The sequence below is a fragment of the Pelodiscus sinensis genome, chromosome 5 (genome assembly GCF_049634645.1).
Source record: "Pelodiscus sinensis isolate JC-2024 chromosome 5, ASM4963464v1, whole genome shotgun sequence".
In the NCBI taxonomy this organism is placed as follows: domain Eukaryota; kingdom Metazoa; phylum Chordata; order Testudines; family Trionychidae; genus Pelodiscus; species Pelodiscus sinensis.
Window position 1 is genome coordinate 113,831,759 of NC_134715.1, and position 15,161 is coordinate 113,846,919.

Genomic DNA, 15,161 nt, shown 5'->3' on the forward strand with positions numbered 1-15,161 from the left:
GGTTTGCCATCTCTGGCTTGCTGGGGATGCTCCCCACCATTCTATAACACACTAGGACCCCGTAGGGGCTGGGAAAGGGACATTGGCTGCTAAACCAGGAAAGGGGTGTGGTGAAAAGTGGGCAGAACAGGCCCATCCACATTCAAAAAGTGGGAGGACCATGGCCCTCTGCCCACCCATTCTGGTGCCAATGCAGGCAGGTGGCATGTGGCTGGGGGTAACTAGCAGCACTAAGCCCCTGCAAGTACTGCTTCCCTCTTCTGGCCCTGGGTCCCCCCCAGGCAGCTCTCACCACTTGTGCCAGCAGTCAAAGGGGCTGACAGCTGAGGAGCAGCCACAGCCCTGGGGCCGAGTAGCAACCACATGAGGCGAGAGAGTAACACTGCAGCTGCCCTGCCCAGCTTTGGCTTCCCATTGCCAACCTCGCCAGGACAGCACCTCAGCCAGGTGTGATGAGGTGGAGCACATCTGTGTGTGTGCAGCTGCCCATAGCCTGGCCTGCTCTGCCTAAGGAACCACAGCTCATGCTTGGGCTGTGAGCCCTGCTCCACCCCCCTCCCCAACCAGCATCCCTCCCACACTAAGACCCACTGTTGTAAGGGTCTATTCAAGGTAGAATGGTTTGTAAACACCAATGTCTTATAAAGTGCATTATTTTTGGTGTCTTGCAGAGTTATGAATTTAAGCTCCCAGGCTACGTCTACACTACGATTTTTGCTGGAAGAGGCAATGTAAATGAAGCGTGGATTAGCATTTTCTATGCTTAATTTGCATAATCTCTTCTGATCTGTTTTTGCACAAAACCAAGCAGAGCAGACATTTCCTTTTTGCACAAAACTCCCCTTTTGCGCAAGATCCTTATGCTTCAAAAAGGAGGTATAACGATCAAAAAAGGGGGGTTTTGCACAAAAAGGAAATATCCACATGGCTTGTTTTTGCGCAAAAACCCTTGTGCAAAAACAGATCGGAAGAGATTATGCAAATGAAGCATGAGAAAATGCTAATCCGCACTTCATTTGCATTGTCTCTTCTGGCAAAAATCGTAGTGTAGACATAGCCCCAGACTCCTCTTATAAGAGTGCTGTGCAGGTTTCCATTGAGGAAGAGGACTGATGGGTCAGCTAGAGAGAGAGATCACTGTGAAAAGTTCAATGCGCAAGAGAGCGTCCACACTGCATGCACAAGAAAGCTCTCACAGAATGGCCATTAGAGCACCTGTGTTTTTTCGGATAGGCTCTTTTTGTGCAAGAAACCTCTCTGGAGCGTCCACACTTGCCTTTTTGCGCAAGAGCTATAGCGCAAAAAGGAGTTATGCTTCGTAGGAGGAGATATATCTATACCACAAAAAGCCTCTGTTCTTGTTTCTTGCACAAAAATGCGCTTGAGGTATGGATGCTCCCCAGGCTTTTGCGCAAAAACCCTGTAGTGTAGTCATAGCCCCTGAGATTTCTACCACAATTTTACCAACACCTGTCCATCAAACTCTCTCTTTACTACTCCAGCAATGGAAACGTACAACTATATACAAGAAACCCATTTACCCTCACAGAGCCAAACTCCCCAATCCACCAAAAAAAAAAAAAAAAAAAAAAAAATCTGTTATATACCATGCAGCACTCAGATACCACATACTAATGGAAAACTTGAGATTATTGACATTTAGAACTGCCTTCACCTGCTGATACCCTGGGAAAACTAGCTTCAATACAGAAATAAAACCCCTTTGACCACACACCTCTAGTAGTCACAGATCTATCTCTCTCTCTCTCTCTCTCACACACACACACACACACACACACACACACACACAAACACAAACAAAACTTGAACCCATACTTGATTCCCCCCCTTCCGCAGTGCTGAAAGAACTCTTTCCTGAACCCCTAGTTCTGGTCTGTAGACAACCCAAACATCATAAGATTCAACTCTCCACAGAATAGGGCATGCCAATTCAAAGCAATACCATACTCTACTGGTCCAACAGAGTCAAAACCATTTCCATGGCTACAATGGTCAACACCATCACTGCCCACAGTGATGCCCGCAGTCCTTTTAAGATCTATGCATCCTATACATGCCTATCATAAAATGTGATGCCTCTTATCCAGTGTATTAAATGCCAGTCCTAACAGTGATGTGGCTGGAATCCATCACCAGCCTCTCAAATTAACTCATCCAGGAAAAAGACAGGCAGCTCAATAAAAATACAGAATGCTGCAAGTTCAAGGTAAGAAAGTTCAGTTCAATGGCACCTAATACTGTCAAAGACCCCAACAGTATGTGTGAACCATGTTTGATTGGAAAAGTGTATACCAGTCTTTCATGATACAGCCTGGCTTCCACTTTGTTTGCTCCACCAGAACAGGTGAGCAACAGCAAAAAATATTGGTATCAATCCACGTGATAAAGTAGTAGTTTCTGTAAAGAAACAAGGTTTTAGTAGGAGATTGTGTTGTTTGTTTTTTTAATGCAAAAGTTGTGCTCAAAAGTTGGACAAATGGAAGAAACATCTTCCAACAGTTATTACAGAAATAAACATCTGTATTAAGAAATCTGGAGGGCAAAGATTTGTCGTCCCATTCAATGACACACCTTTCGTGCTCCGGGCCGGCCCACAACATTATGGCACCTGAGGCGGGGAGCTCAAATGACGCCCCCCCATATCCCCTCGCTTGGGCCAAAACTTTGAAAGGTCTCAATTCTGCCTTCTTCCTGTTCTTCTACTCTCATGGTACTGTGCATCTAGAGCAGAGAGAATACATATGCACCAGCAGCAGACTTTCTACACTCTGGGACTTAGTGGCGCCCCTCCGCCCCCAACACACACAGTCTGCCTCATGGTAAGACCAGCCCTTGCTATTAGAGCATTTGGATTCGGGAATGAATATGAACTCGAAAGCATCATGCTGACAGTGTAGAGAGAGAGCAAGTTTGCTTCAGATGATCATCTGGGCTTTTGAAACCACTTTTTTTTCTTTCAGGATAAAACAAAAAGTAGTTTCAGAGCAATAGCTAATTCCCCTATTAAAAGAAGTGTCTTCTAATCTCAGGTTACTGGTCTACATCCTGTGGAGGAGCAGGAGCATTAAAAACAGCAAAAGAGGAAGAGTGTTCCTCTATCACTATCAGTGGAGCACTCCTAATTTAGAGTGAAAAGCAAACCAGGTCCATTGATATTATGACATCCCAATGTAACATGCTAACCTTTAATACAAAGGCTGGCTTTCTCTAGCTCCTCCTGCCTAGGAACAGGGAGTAAAAGAATGTTAATACTTTTTAGCCTGTAACCATTTTAAAAACACACAGCAAATAAAACACTAGGATAATTACTTTGCTATTCTCAGAGTAGCAATTTTTCACTTCTATGTTTTTCCCCATTTTCTAGAAGGTTTTTTTTTTATTATTATTAAATTATCTCTGGAAAGCTGCATTGTTTTCTCAGGAAGCTCACTACTTTAATGAATGTGTTTACTCTGAACCCTAGTGTTTTCAAAAGGCAGAGAGAGCAGGGGTGTGCGTGTGTGAGACAAGCCGCTCACTACATGTTTAATCTTTGTTTAAAATACATTCTCATCCTTGCATCATGCATGCAAGCTGGCCTGAGATACAGTACCAAGGAAAAAGGCTGGACTAAAAAAGGTTAAAAGGCAATAACCCCAAGAAATAATTAATCGCCAGCAATTACCAACCCATTTACAAATTAACAATGGAACAAGAAACAGCAGCTTTTTCCTTCTTAAAATCTTATCAGGAACATATAGAGCTAAATATAACGGATGGAACAAAAAGTCGTTTTTACAATTATTTCCTTGTCATCAGAAGGGTTTATTAGAGAGGACTATCCTTGATGCAATTAAATTAATTCAATTATCTATACCTATAGGAAAGGCCTTACATTAATTCAATTATCTATACCTACAGGAAGGGCCTTGTAATGTTTTCCTGTCTTCACAAGATGCAATTCTTTTAAAAAGTGACAGGATACTAAAGGATGACAATATGAAGTTATTTTACAGGAAAAAAAATTTGTAGCAGCAAAGAAGAAACTGCTTTAGCTTTTCATATCTATACAAAACAGTTGTGTTTTGATGGAGAAGCTGACAAAGATATTTTGCCCCAATACCATGAATAGATGTGGTTTTGCCAGTAAGGGGACATTATCAGCCTATTTTGAATTCCTGGACACTGAAGGATGCATGTCTGCACTTAGATTCCTTTGATAATCCCAGTTTATAATGGAATTAGATGCCCAAATTCCATTGCATTTTAATATGATCTGAGCGCCTAAAGGCCAAATTTTTACAGGATTTTAGGCTTTGCTCAGCTTCAGTTTTCTCCTGCCAGAAATGCTAAGTCTTCTGAACCTTTGTTTCACTTGTGGGGCATTACTTAGCTTCACAAAGACTTATTGTAAAGTTGACGCACTAGGAGGATAAGATTGCAGTTGAAAAAAATTTCAAGTATCTTCAAAACTGGTAATAACTTGTGTTTTCTTTAGAACCCATTTAGATGAGTCATGCCAGGTACATTTTGATTTTCTACTATCTAATCTATTTATGTATTAATACCATGCTCCTTTACAGGGTATCAGTTTGTCTTCAGTGAGCTGCTAAGGAATATGCATTTATTATGTTGACAACTACAAAGAAACAATTATATAAACACTTCTTGTTTTGACAGAGTAACTTTTATTAATAATGCACATAAATCTGTCACACCTAATAGGTGCCGGTCATTTATCACACACTACGATTTCCTGAAGAATAAACTAGAAAGGCAGAAAGTTAAATGAAGCTAAAGACTCACACTCGGAGGTGGGTCCATTTTGGATTTTAACAACATGATTTTCCATGAATGTGTCTCTGAAAATTAAATACATTAAGGAATACAGTAGAAAGAATATATTTACAATTATAAAGGGCACTGCCAACATATCCAATAACAAAAATAAAACAAAAGATTTTCCATGTTTCTTGCATGCTTTTTTCCCCACAGAAATTTTTAAATATGATTTTTTTAAAAATACAATAATGAAATAATTACATTCTTAATATGAGAACACTATCTTACAACATACAACCAGACCCAATTGATTTGAAAATGTCTAAAAAGGAAAAACTGATATTGAATTAGGTATTCTCTGTTAGAAAAATCAAAATACCAAAATCATCCTATAAAAACACCTTTGGTCTCCCCAAAATTATGATCTGATATTTAAAAAAGCACCTGATACAGTAATAGGAGTTTGTTTAGGAAGCACATTTGTAACGTTTTCTCAAAAGATATAGAAATGCGGTGATTTAAAATACAAGTTTTCTCTTTAAAACATCATACTGTCCTACTGCTGAGTTTGCTTGGTGATTCTGAAATTTCAAAACTATGAAAATACAAATTTCATTGCTTTTTATTAAAAATTGTACAGTAAGAGTAACACAAAACATGAATATTTCACAGCACTGCATGTGTTCTGGAAAGAGGTTATTTCCAGAGTTTGGTTTATTCTATAGTACAATACCTTGGCCATTACATAGAATAGTCTTAGCTAGTGTGCTAATTGCAAAATATGAGCAATGTACTTGCACATTTAGTTACAGTATACTTTGGGTGGGGGAAGCAAATGCTTAGTCTTGTCCAGATATGTCATTTAGAACAGGAATTTATAGGTGTCATTCTTAAAGGTATATGTGGCAGAACGGAAGAATCATTACATAGAGTTGCACATCTTATAAATCAGCATGTAATATCTCTTTGCTTAGAGGAATTTGCACACTCATCTCAGGCATGGATAAAAATTTAACCCCACCCTCCCTACAAATCACTCTTCACTACAGGGAAAAAAGTTACAAAGCCAATATCTGGAGGGAGGAGGGGAAGACTCAAATTAATTAGGCAGTGTTATTGATGTGGGACCAATTGTTACTGGCATCTATTTCAGCATCACACATGTTGACTAGAGGCCTACATTGCATCATAAATATGTACAGATATAAATTAAATATTTAGTGAAATATACAAATAAATAACTTTTGAAATAAAAAGCCTAAACAAACTTACTTTTGCATCAAACTTTTTTCCTAATGTTTCTGGGATACTCTATAGCACTGTAGTCCATATCATGCAGCATAACTTGTGCCCTTCACCTAGAAAATGTTAAGATCAATCTAAAATACAATACAAGAGCCAGCGCTGAATAACACATATTGACTTGTGTTTTCCCCACTGTATTTGCATTATCGTGGCACCTTAAAAAGCCAGACTCTAGGGAGAATGCAAGGCCTACTGCCATTTTGGGCCCTAATCTTGCACCATTGCACGGGCCTTGTAATTGAATTTAATGTGTAAACAAAATCAGACCCTTAGTAATAGGCCATTATGACCCACTCTTTCAAAAGTGCTCAGGGCCCACAACTGGGGCCAGATTTTCAGAGGCTGCTGGGTGATGAATATTTTAGCCTATGGTTGTAAGCCTGCAGCTTTCATGTGTGTAATGTCCACGGTTGTCCTTATGCACCTTACACTGAGTTTCACATACCAGTATACATTATAAAGCTATGTAAAGTATTATCAATGATAAAACTGCAGGGCTGGGCCACCAAGTGATCTATTTTTCCCTTGATGTGTGGATCTGCACTGCTGCCAACTCTTGTGATTTTGTCAAAAGACTGGCACTGTTTGGTGCTTTATTTAAAGCCCCAGCACCCAGAAACCAATGATTAAGTCAAAATCTCAACTCAAGCCCTCCTGATTGTAGAGAGAATGTTGAAAATGTGACCTGAGTACATTATAAAGGCTTGAAAAAAAACACAGGACAAATAGAAATAACATCTTTAACAAAAAACAAAAATTTCATGATTTTAAGCTACTCGTGAATTTGGGGGCTTGACTCATGAACAGTTGGGGGTTGGCAAGAAAGCATCTGACTTCTCTGCAGAGACATATATATGTAACAAAGGAAGAACAGGACTTCTTTTTTTTTTTTTTTTTTAAACAGACTAAAAGGAAAAGTCTGTTTCTTGGCAAAGAGAAAATGAGTCCTCTCTCACAAATGTCTTGTCACTTCTTATTTCATCAATATTGTGTATAAAGGAGATTGGAAATTCATATTTCCTCAGTCTGTCCTCCTCAAAAATATTATCCAAGATTTGAAAGGACTGCAGGAAGCAAATACAACAGTTATAACATTGTTAAAGTCAAGTTTTATAAAAAGCAAAACAAAACCACATACGCCTTCTGCAGTTGTAATTTAAAAATTAATGTTAGCGACTATCAGTAGGATTTTTTGGGGAGGTGCAGAAATGAAGGGACATATAAAAGCACTTTGTTGCTTCTTTTAAAATCATGCCCTAATAATTTTTCGACAACATGAGAGATGTTTGAAGATGACAGGTGCTTAGAAACAGCAGTGACAACAAAAAACATATTAAAATGCATGGCAGTTTTTTCTGTCCTGATGATAAAAGCATCTGTCTAAAATATATAAAAAAAACGCTTCACAGCCAAGTTGTGTCATCTTATAACCATTGAGAAAAAGTGAGGAGGAAGAGTGCATCTCAAGCAAGGCATGTAGTTGCTGTGGAAACATTTCCTCCATCTCCAGCCAAGTGAACAGGTAACAGCTGGACGAATCCTAATGAGCAAGCTTGTGAAAAGGTCTCTCTCTCAGGTGGTTTGAATTCAGAAAGTCAAAATTAGCCTTAATAATACAATGCATCTAAATTTGCATGATTTCATCTGGGTCTTCTAGCATGCAACAGTCTTGATTTCCATTTATGACTTTTGATGCAATGCCATTTACATTGTTGGTTTAACCTCTTTCAGCAATGTAAACTTTCAATTGCAATAACATGCTCCTTTTTAGTAGGATTTTTACAAATAAGGGTGGAAATGAAAAGTTACAGGTAATAAAAAGGGGCACACACTGTTACACAGTAATACAGCAGAGAGTACAGTCAAATGAGGGCCAAGCTACTGTTAACTGAACATAATTATAAAACCTCAGCACTTGACACCATTTTACAGATGAGTCTTTTGCAGTCTATTTCTTGGTCCATATGAAGAAAGGCCTTTAATCAACGTAAACAAATTTGCACTGCTTATGTTCCGTTTTTCAGCTCCCATTCCTAGAAGGGAAAAACAAAAGAGAGGGAAAATTATACAGAAATGTAATGTCTGTAATTACAGTTAGTCTGCTTATTGGCCTGATCCATAACCCACTGGAGTGAGTGGCAGACTTAAGTAAATTTTGGATCAGGCCTCATACCCCAAAGTTAGAATTTCTGTCAATTGTTTTAAAGGATTTCTATTTTAGTCTACAATTTGGAAAGAGATAAACAAGCTGAGGAAATATGCACCATTCTGCATCATTTCTACTTGACTGGAGCTGCATTTTGCAGCCTTTTGCTGCGTGCAGTGCACACCAGGAAAAGAAACACTGCATTTCTATACTTTTTGCAAAACTGTAGACTGTATGTAGAACCAGAGGAGCCGATAGGTCCCTGGGGAACATGCTGGGCAGTAGGGGCGGTTCTACATTCCTGGACAGGGCAGGACCTCAGACAGAAGGAGCGGGGCTGAGCAGCCAGCCCTAATCACCGTCTGGACCATAATGCCACCCATCTCCCCACCAGCCCTCAGCATTGCCTGGTATATGCTTCTCCCTCCCCCCTCCAGGCAGCCTTAAGAGCTGCACAGTGCTCCAGCCATGATATAAAGGGCCTATGGCCCTGGCCGCTGCCACTTCTGCTGTATCGTTAGCAGTGGTGGGGAGCTCCGGGGCCTTTTGAATTGCTGGGCCCCGGAGCAGTTGCCTTCTCTGCCTCTTTTCCCCCTGCCGGCAGGCCTGTATAGAACAGATATGCACAATGCAATCAAAGAATTAAGCAATGCTGCACGACTTCAGATATAATAGCAACAGATGGACTCTGTCCAAAGTAAAGAAACTAGGAGATGCACACCTGCTCTGTGGGGAGCTCACAAGTAATGTTCGATACCTATATATATATATATATGTATGTATCAGCAAGAGCAGCTGATGTCCTTTCGGTAAGTGACACACACTTATTCTGTGATGGTCTTTGCTAAATTCAAACAGTTGACACACCTGTAAGTCTTATAAACCTACTGCCATTGTGGTACAATTCATTCCATGAATCTAGTAGCTTTTCTTTATTGAGAATTTGCTGCTGCCTTTTAGGAAGCAAGCCTGAGCCACCAAGTAGTAAATCCAACCCACATCTTTGTGGTCAGAGGTTCTCTGATTCATAGATGGAGCTCCAGTTGTGGAAATGGCACATAATACATGTGGGACTGGCCTGCCCTCGCTCTGCACTGTACCTAAAAGTGGCTGGCACATCTCTGCTGCACCTCAGATGGGTAAGGGGTCTCCGTGTGCTTCCCCCACTCTGAGTGCCAATGCTGCAGCTCTGATTGGCCAGGAAATGCAGCCAATGAGAGCTGCAAGGGCAGTGTCAATGGGCAGGGACAGCACAAGGAGACCCCCCCAGGACTATCCTCCTAGGAGCTGCTCCCACAGAAAAGTGCCAGTCATTTCTGCGAGCTGCCCAAGGTAAGTGCTGCCCAGCCAAAGTCTGCACCTCAACCCCCTCTCAAACCCCAATGCCTTGCCCCAACTCAGAGCCCACGCTCAAACTCCCTCTCAAAGCCCCATATCCCTCCTGTACCCAAACTACTGCCCTGAACCACCACCCCCAAACTCCTGCTGCATCCTGGTGAAAGTGGGTGAGGGTGGGGGATAGTGACTGATGGAGGAATGAGTTATGGGGGGCTTTGGAGAAGGGGTGCAGGAGGGGGCATGGCAAGGGCTGAGTTGGAGAGCTTGGGGCTCCTTTGAAATTTTTTAAATCAAATTGGGATTTGCTAGAGTCTGAGAACCACTGAGCTTGGCAGATGTTTGTCTAAGGTGCTCTTAAAAATATCCAAAGACAGACATTCTAAAACATCCCTGGGCAATCTACTCCAGTGCTTAACCACCCTGACAGCTAGAAAGCTTTTCCTAATATGCACTCTAAACTGCAATTCCTGCAATTTAAGCTCATTGCTTCCTGTCCAGTTCTCAGAAGTTAAAGAGACTAATTTTTCTCCTTCTTCCTTGAAACAATGTACAGGTTTGACCTCTCTGGCCTGGCACCATCAGGACCTAACCAGTCCCGAACAAGGGAATTTGCTAGACTCAGAGGAGGCCCCCTGCTACCGGCTCCCCATACCACCTTCCCTCCACACTGCTGTGGCCCTAACCCTGCAATCGGGGCTGCTATCAGCCCTGATAGCACTTCATAGATGTTGGGCCCCTGTGCTGAAGCAGGCCCAAGTAAGCCTATACCAGGGGTTGGCAATCTTTCAAAGAAGAAGAGCCATTTTTTTTTTTGTCTTTGACCAAAATATTTTGAGAGTCCCATATAAAGGCAAAATTCCAGGCTGGTGCTGGGGACTGGAGTGTAGGAGGGGATGAGGGCTGTGGGAGGAAGTTTGGGTGCAGGAAGGAGCTCTGGGTTGGTGCAGAGTGTTGGGAGTACAGGAGAAGGTGAGGGGTCTGGGAGGGAATTTGGGTGCAAATAGGGGTCCTGACCAATGCAGAAGAGTGGAGTGCAGAAGGGGGTGCGAGGTGTAGGTTCTGGCTGGGAGGCACTTACCACAGGCATCTCTCAGCTGGTGGTGAAGCAGAGCTCAGGCAGGCGGTCTGCATGCCATGGCCTCGCACTGCTCTGAGAAGTGGCTGGCTGCTGGCACATCCATGCACACTCTGTGGAGGGAGAGGATCACTGCTCTCCGTGAACTGCCCGTGCCTACAAGCACCACCTCCACAGCTCCAATTGGCTGGTTTCTGGCCACTAGGAGCTTTCAGACCAGTGCTGGGGGCAGGGCAGCATGCATAGCCACTTTTCCCCTTTCCACAGGGGTTCTCAGAGTTGTGCATGCAGCCAGTTGCTTCCAGGAATGGTATGACATTCAAGCAGCCTGCCTGAACTCTGCTGTGCCACTGGACTTTTAGTTTTTTCAGAAAATAGCTGCTCTCAAGAGAGCAGCCAAAGAGCTGCATATAGCTCTGGAGCCACAGGTTGCCAACCCCTGATAGATGTTTGTACAACAGGTTCTTTAAATACTTCCAACAATGGGGATTCCACAACCTCCCCTGGCTGTTAACTATTCCCGTAGTCAGAAATTTGTTTCTAATGCTACTCGGGCTTGATGCTGGATTCCTGAATTTCTTACTCATTCCATAATCTTCTCACCAACAACCAGTAAACATCTGTTGCTGCTGCTTGACAGCAATCATTTATCTCATTATGATAAACAGGGGCACCACTCCAACTGCATGATCCTTTTTGATGTTACAATCACGGCAGAGGAACCATGGTGACCCACAGCTAGTGTCCCCTTTAGGATGAAGAGAACAGGCTCCAGAGTCTGAACTTTTAGATTTGAGTTGTTTGTTTAAGCACAAGCCTCTCCCTGACTCTCTGGAGTTCCCCATCTCCACACTCCTGTATTGTCAAAGATCTTTCTATTATATTAGAGTGCAAAGTGGGCTGCTCTGTTCTAATTCCCCCTTTAGAGGTGCATAATGTGCACTAGAGTAGCATCTAACCAGACAGGCCCAGACGCATGAGAGATTTGCATAGAGCAGTCACATCAAAAGAACGGGCACAGCCCTGAAGTTACACTGTGCATTTAACACTGAGGGAACAACAGGTAAGAGAGCTCATAGAAGAGAGGGACAGAGGCTGGATAAAGAAAGGACAGAGCTAGGGAAAGAGAGTAAGAATGCAGGCAGTGGGTAGAAATAAAAAGATGAACAGGATCAGATAAGTATTCAAAATGTTCAAGGGCTTACGCAAGCACATCCTCCCTACTGTGAAATTCGTCCATAATTGGGGACTTCAGTATTAGCACGGACATCAAATTGGCCTCACCTCCCACACACTATGATGGAAGTTACATATGCTGAACCAGTTCTACTCTCTAAATGCTCTCATGCAACTCCTGCTGATTAGCCAAATCAGTAAGGGCCAAATGGGTCCCTAGGCACACACTCAACTCCACAAGGCCAGAACATGAAGTGCCAAATTCCACCCTCATATAAGTACATTCAACTCATATTGAAATTGATGTGAGTTGCAGATGCATAGCTGATTGTGGAATTTGGCTGTATCTAGCTATGAATGAGCTCAATACAGTTTGGGTCAAATTATCTAATTCATCTAAATTTCACAGTTAATATTTGGAGTACGAGGTTTTATGAAAAGGTGGCAACAGCTATTAAATATGAATTCAATATGTGGAATTGTTTCCATTGATAGAAAAATAGCTTCATATTCTTTTAAATAATCTAATTTTACACCCAAGATTCTTCCAGAAGAGACTCTGGTTCTTTAAATATTCCATTCACAGCTAAGGCTTGGTCTCCATTACTACGGGTCATCGATCCAAATTACGCAGCTTCAACTATGTGGCTGAAGTCCATGTACTTAGATCTACTTACTGTGGTGTCTTCACTGCGGTATGCTAATAGATGATGCTTTCCCATCAACTCCGCCTGAGGTTCCTCTTCTGGTGGAGTACCGGAGTGGATGGGAGAGTGCTCTGCGATTGGGTTATCACATCAATACTAGATACGATAAACTCCCGCTGAATTAATCACTGTTGGTTGATTTGGCAGATAGTGTAGCGATGCCCTGTCAGAGCCGATTTTGCTACACAACACTATTCTGAGCAACTCTTGTAGGTAATGCATCAGAAAGTGAATGAATGAATAAATAAATGGCCATATATAGTCTCTTTCATCCCAAGATCATTGCTTTTTACAAATGGGAAAAGAAGGGACAGATGGGCTTAGTGCCTTGCCTTACATCACATGACAAGTTTGTGGCAGAGCGGGATAGCCCAGCTCCTTTGACTCTCAGTTGCATGTCCTAACTACTTTATGGCATTCCCTCCCTAATGTTTTTTCTAAAATGCATTTGTTTGCAAATTCTGCTGCTTTCCATATTGCAAACATATTTAATGAATAAAAAAATATATTTGAGCACCAGTGAAATATTGAACTGCTGCCTAAAACACAGCAAGTATGGTTTAGACACAATAATGGAGTGCACTAGGAAGAACAGATGTGTAGGATTATAACTGTAGTTAGCAATGAACGGACCAAAACAACACAAAGATATCAGACCCATGCCAGAAGTAACACCCCTTTTTACATGCTGTATGAGCTGTTCAGTAATACGCCTTAACTTGCCTATTCATCAAGCCCCAGAGTACTGTCATGAAAATCCCATTTAACATTAAGCACAAGTAGCATATCTATTAAAGACTGTATTAATGGGGGTAGGAATGCAAAGTTTCATCCAGGCACTAGTCAGAACAAATTAAATTATGTGGATTTCTACTTTAATTATACTGCAAGAGTAGTTGCTTGCATAGTACATTTCAATTACTACAGACTAGAACTATTTAGTTCTTGCATCAGCCGGCAATGATTATATCTAACTTTTTTGGTTATTAAAACATTTGGCTTGGCAGTTACATTAAATGCTTATTGACTAAACCCATTAGTGTAATGGTGAAGGGAGAAAAGGGCTAGTCTGTATTACAGGACATTTACAGTGAACTCCGTAAAACAACAGACATTCACAGAGTCAGATCTGTCACTTTAGTACAGTCTTCATTTGTCATCTGGTTCCCCAAATTTACCCCATTAGAGAGAAATTAATCCCCATTCAGAGGATCAGTATGAAACCATGCACCACTTAATGTGAATGTAGATCATGGGCCAACCCTCTACATTGGTGTGAAATTTCACCCTTAGAAATTTAAGCAGCAGGAACCAATGTCTCCCTCACCATTAATAAAGGAGAGATAGGAAACATGTCAGGATGGACAGGAGCAGAAAAAGAAAAACCAAACACATATCTTTCTCACCTTTGCTTTTCGAAGGACGTGGCCTCGACATGGAGAATTACTTGATGTAGGAGGTCTCTTCAGCACTGCTGCACTGTTCACTGGTATTGAACATTCAGTATCACTCGTATCACAACTGGAGATAGGAGAGTTTTCCAAAGTTCGGTGCTTGAAAATTGGAGACTGACAGAGAAGACAGAATGAAAACCTCAAACTGGGCAATGTTTCCTCCAAAATATTCATAAAAATAAAAGGCTTCAACTGGGTAAAGTTTTCTCCAAATATTCAGGTAAATATCATTTGTCTAAATTTAGGACTGCAGAAAGCTACAAGACCTGTTTTAAGGTTATGAAAAGTACATTGACAGATAATCATTTCCAAACATGAGCTGCACTGATCAGGATAGAAAATGCCATTTTCTGAATAAGCAAAACAAGAGAAAGTAAATAGCTACTTCAGTTCCTTCTAAATAACAAGTGACTAGGTGGGTCAGCACAGTGAACCAATGCAAAAATGTTGTCCATATTGATCCACGAGCTATTAAAGGTCTATAGATATTAAGCTCTTTGGGGGGAGGGACTGCCTCTTATTATATATTTGTACAGCCCATAGCACAATATGGTCCTGGCCTTTAAGCTCTTCCACAATAAAATGGCAACAAATGTTTCCTATAATTCCATACATATCAACTCAATTTCATTGATGAAGAGGACACCAGCTATGGCTGAGTAATGGTAATAATTCAGAACAGAGGGTGGCTGTTTTATCTTTTGGGGTTTATAGATCAGATGCCTGATCCTGCATGATGCTGACCACTCTTGGCTCCTATTCACTTTTCTGGATGTAGTGAATGTTCAGCACTCCTATATCATAGGACTGACCCTGCTTTTCTGAAATCATTCAGCTGTGGACATACCTGTGGGCTTGAGGTTCCTGATTTGGGCTCAATTGCCAATCCCAGAGTGATGCCGCCAGCCAAGGCTTTCTTCAGGCTCTCTTTCACCTCAGTCAGTTCCAACTCTAGATTTACACGCTCAGTCTCCTTCAGCTTGCATTCCTCCTCCAACTTCCTTAACTTATCTTCTAGAATCACTTGAGTCTTCCTGCCTGAAATGTTAAAGTTTGATTGAATCCTGTTTAGCACTGAGTCCATTATTTACAAATAGGGAACAAATGCTTTAAAATGAGTGGTTACCCAAACAGCTATGCACACTGAACAGTTCCAGCCCTGTGCAAGTAAAATATTT

The 15,161-nt window shown here is 41.5% G+C and overlaps 1 protein-coding gene across 7 annotated transcripts in view; it reads right to left on the minus strand.

Annotated features, from left to right (window-relative positions):
• Nucleotides 1-6,964: 6,964 nt before the first annotated feature.
• Nucleotides 6,965-15,161, minus strand: part of AFAP1 (actin filament associated protein 1) — a 172,897-nt gene continuing 164,700 nt past the window's right edge. For 5 of the 7 annotated variants that reach the window (XM_075930796.1, XM_075930793.1, XM_075930797.1 and 2 more), the window contains 3 exons: nucleotides 14,831-15,021; nucleotides 13,936-14,097; nucleotides 8,127-12,600 (listed from right to left, as the gene is read on the minus strand). In XM_075930796.1, coding sequence (XP_075786911.1) covers nucleotides 12,544-12,600; nucleotides 13,936-14,097; nucleotides 14,831-15,021 — 410 coding nt within the window. In that variant the 3' untranslated portion in view covers nucleotides 8,127-12,543. The other 2 variants (XM_006128231.4, XM_006128235.4) reach the window with 1 other exon arrangement.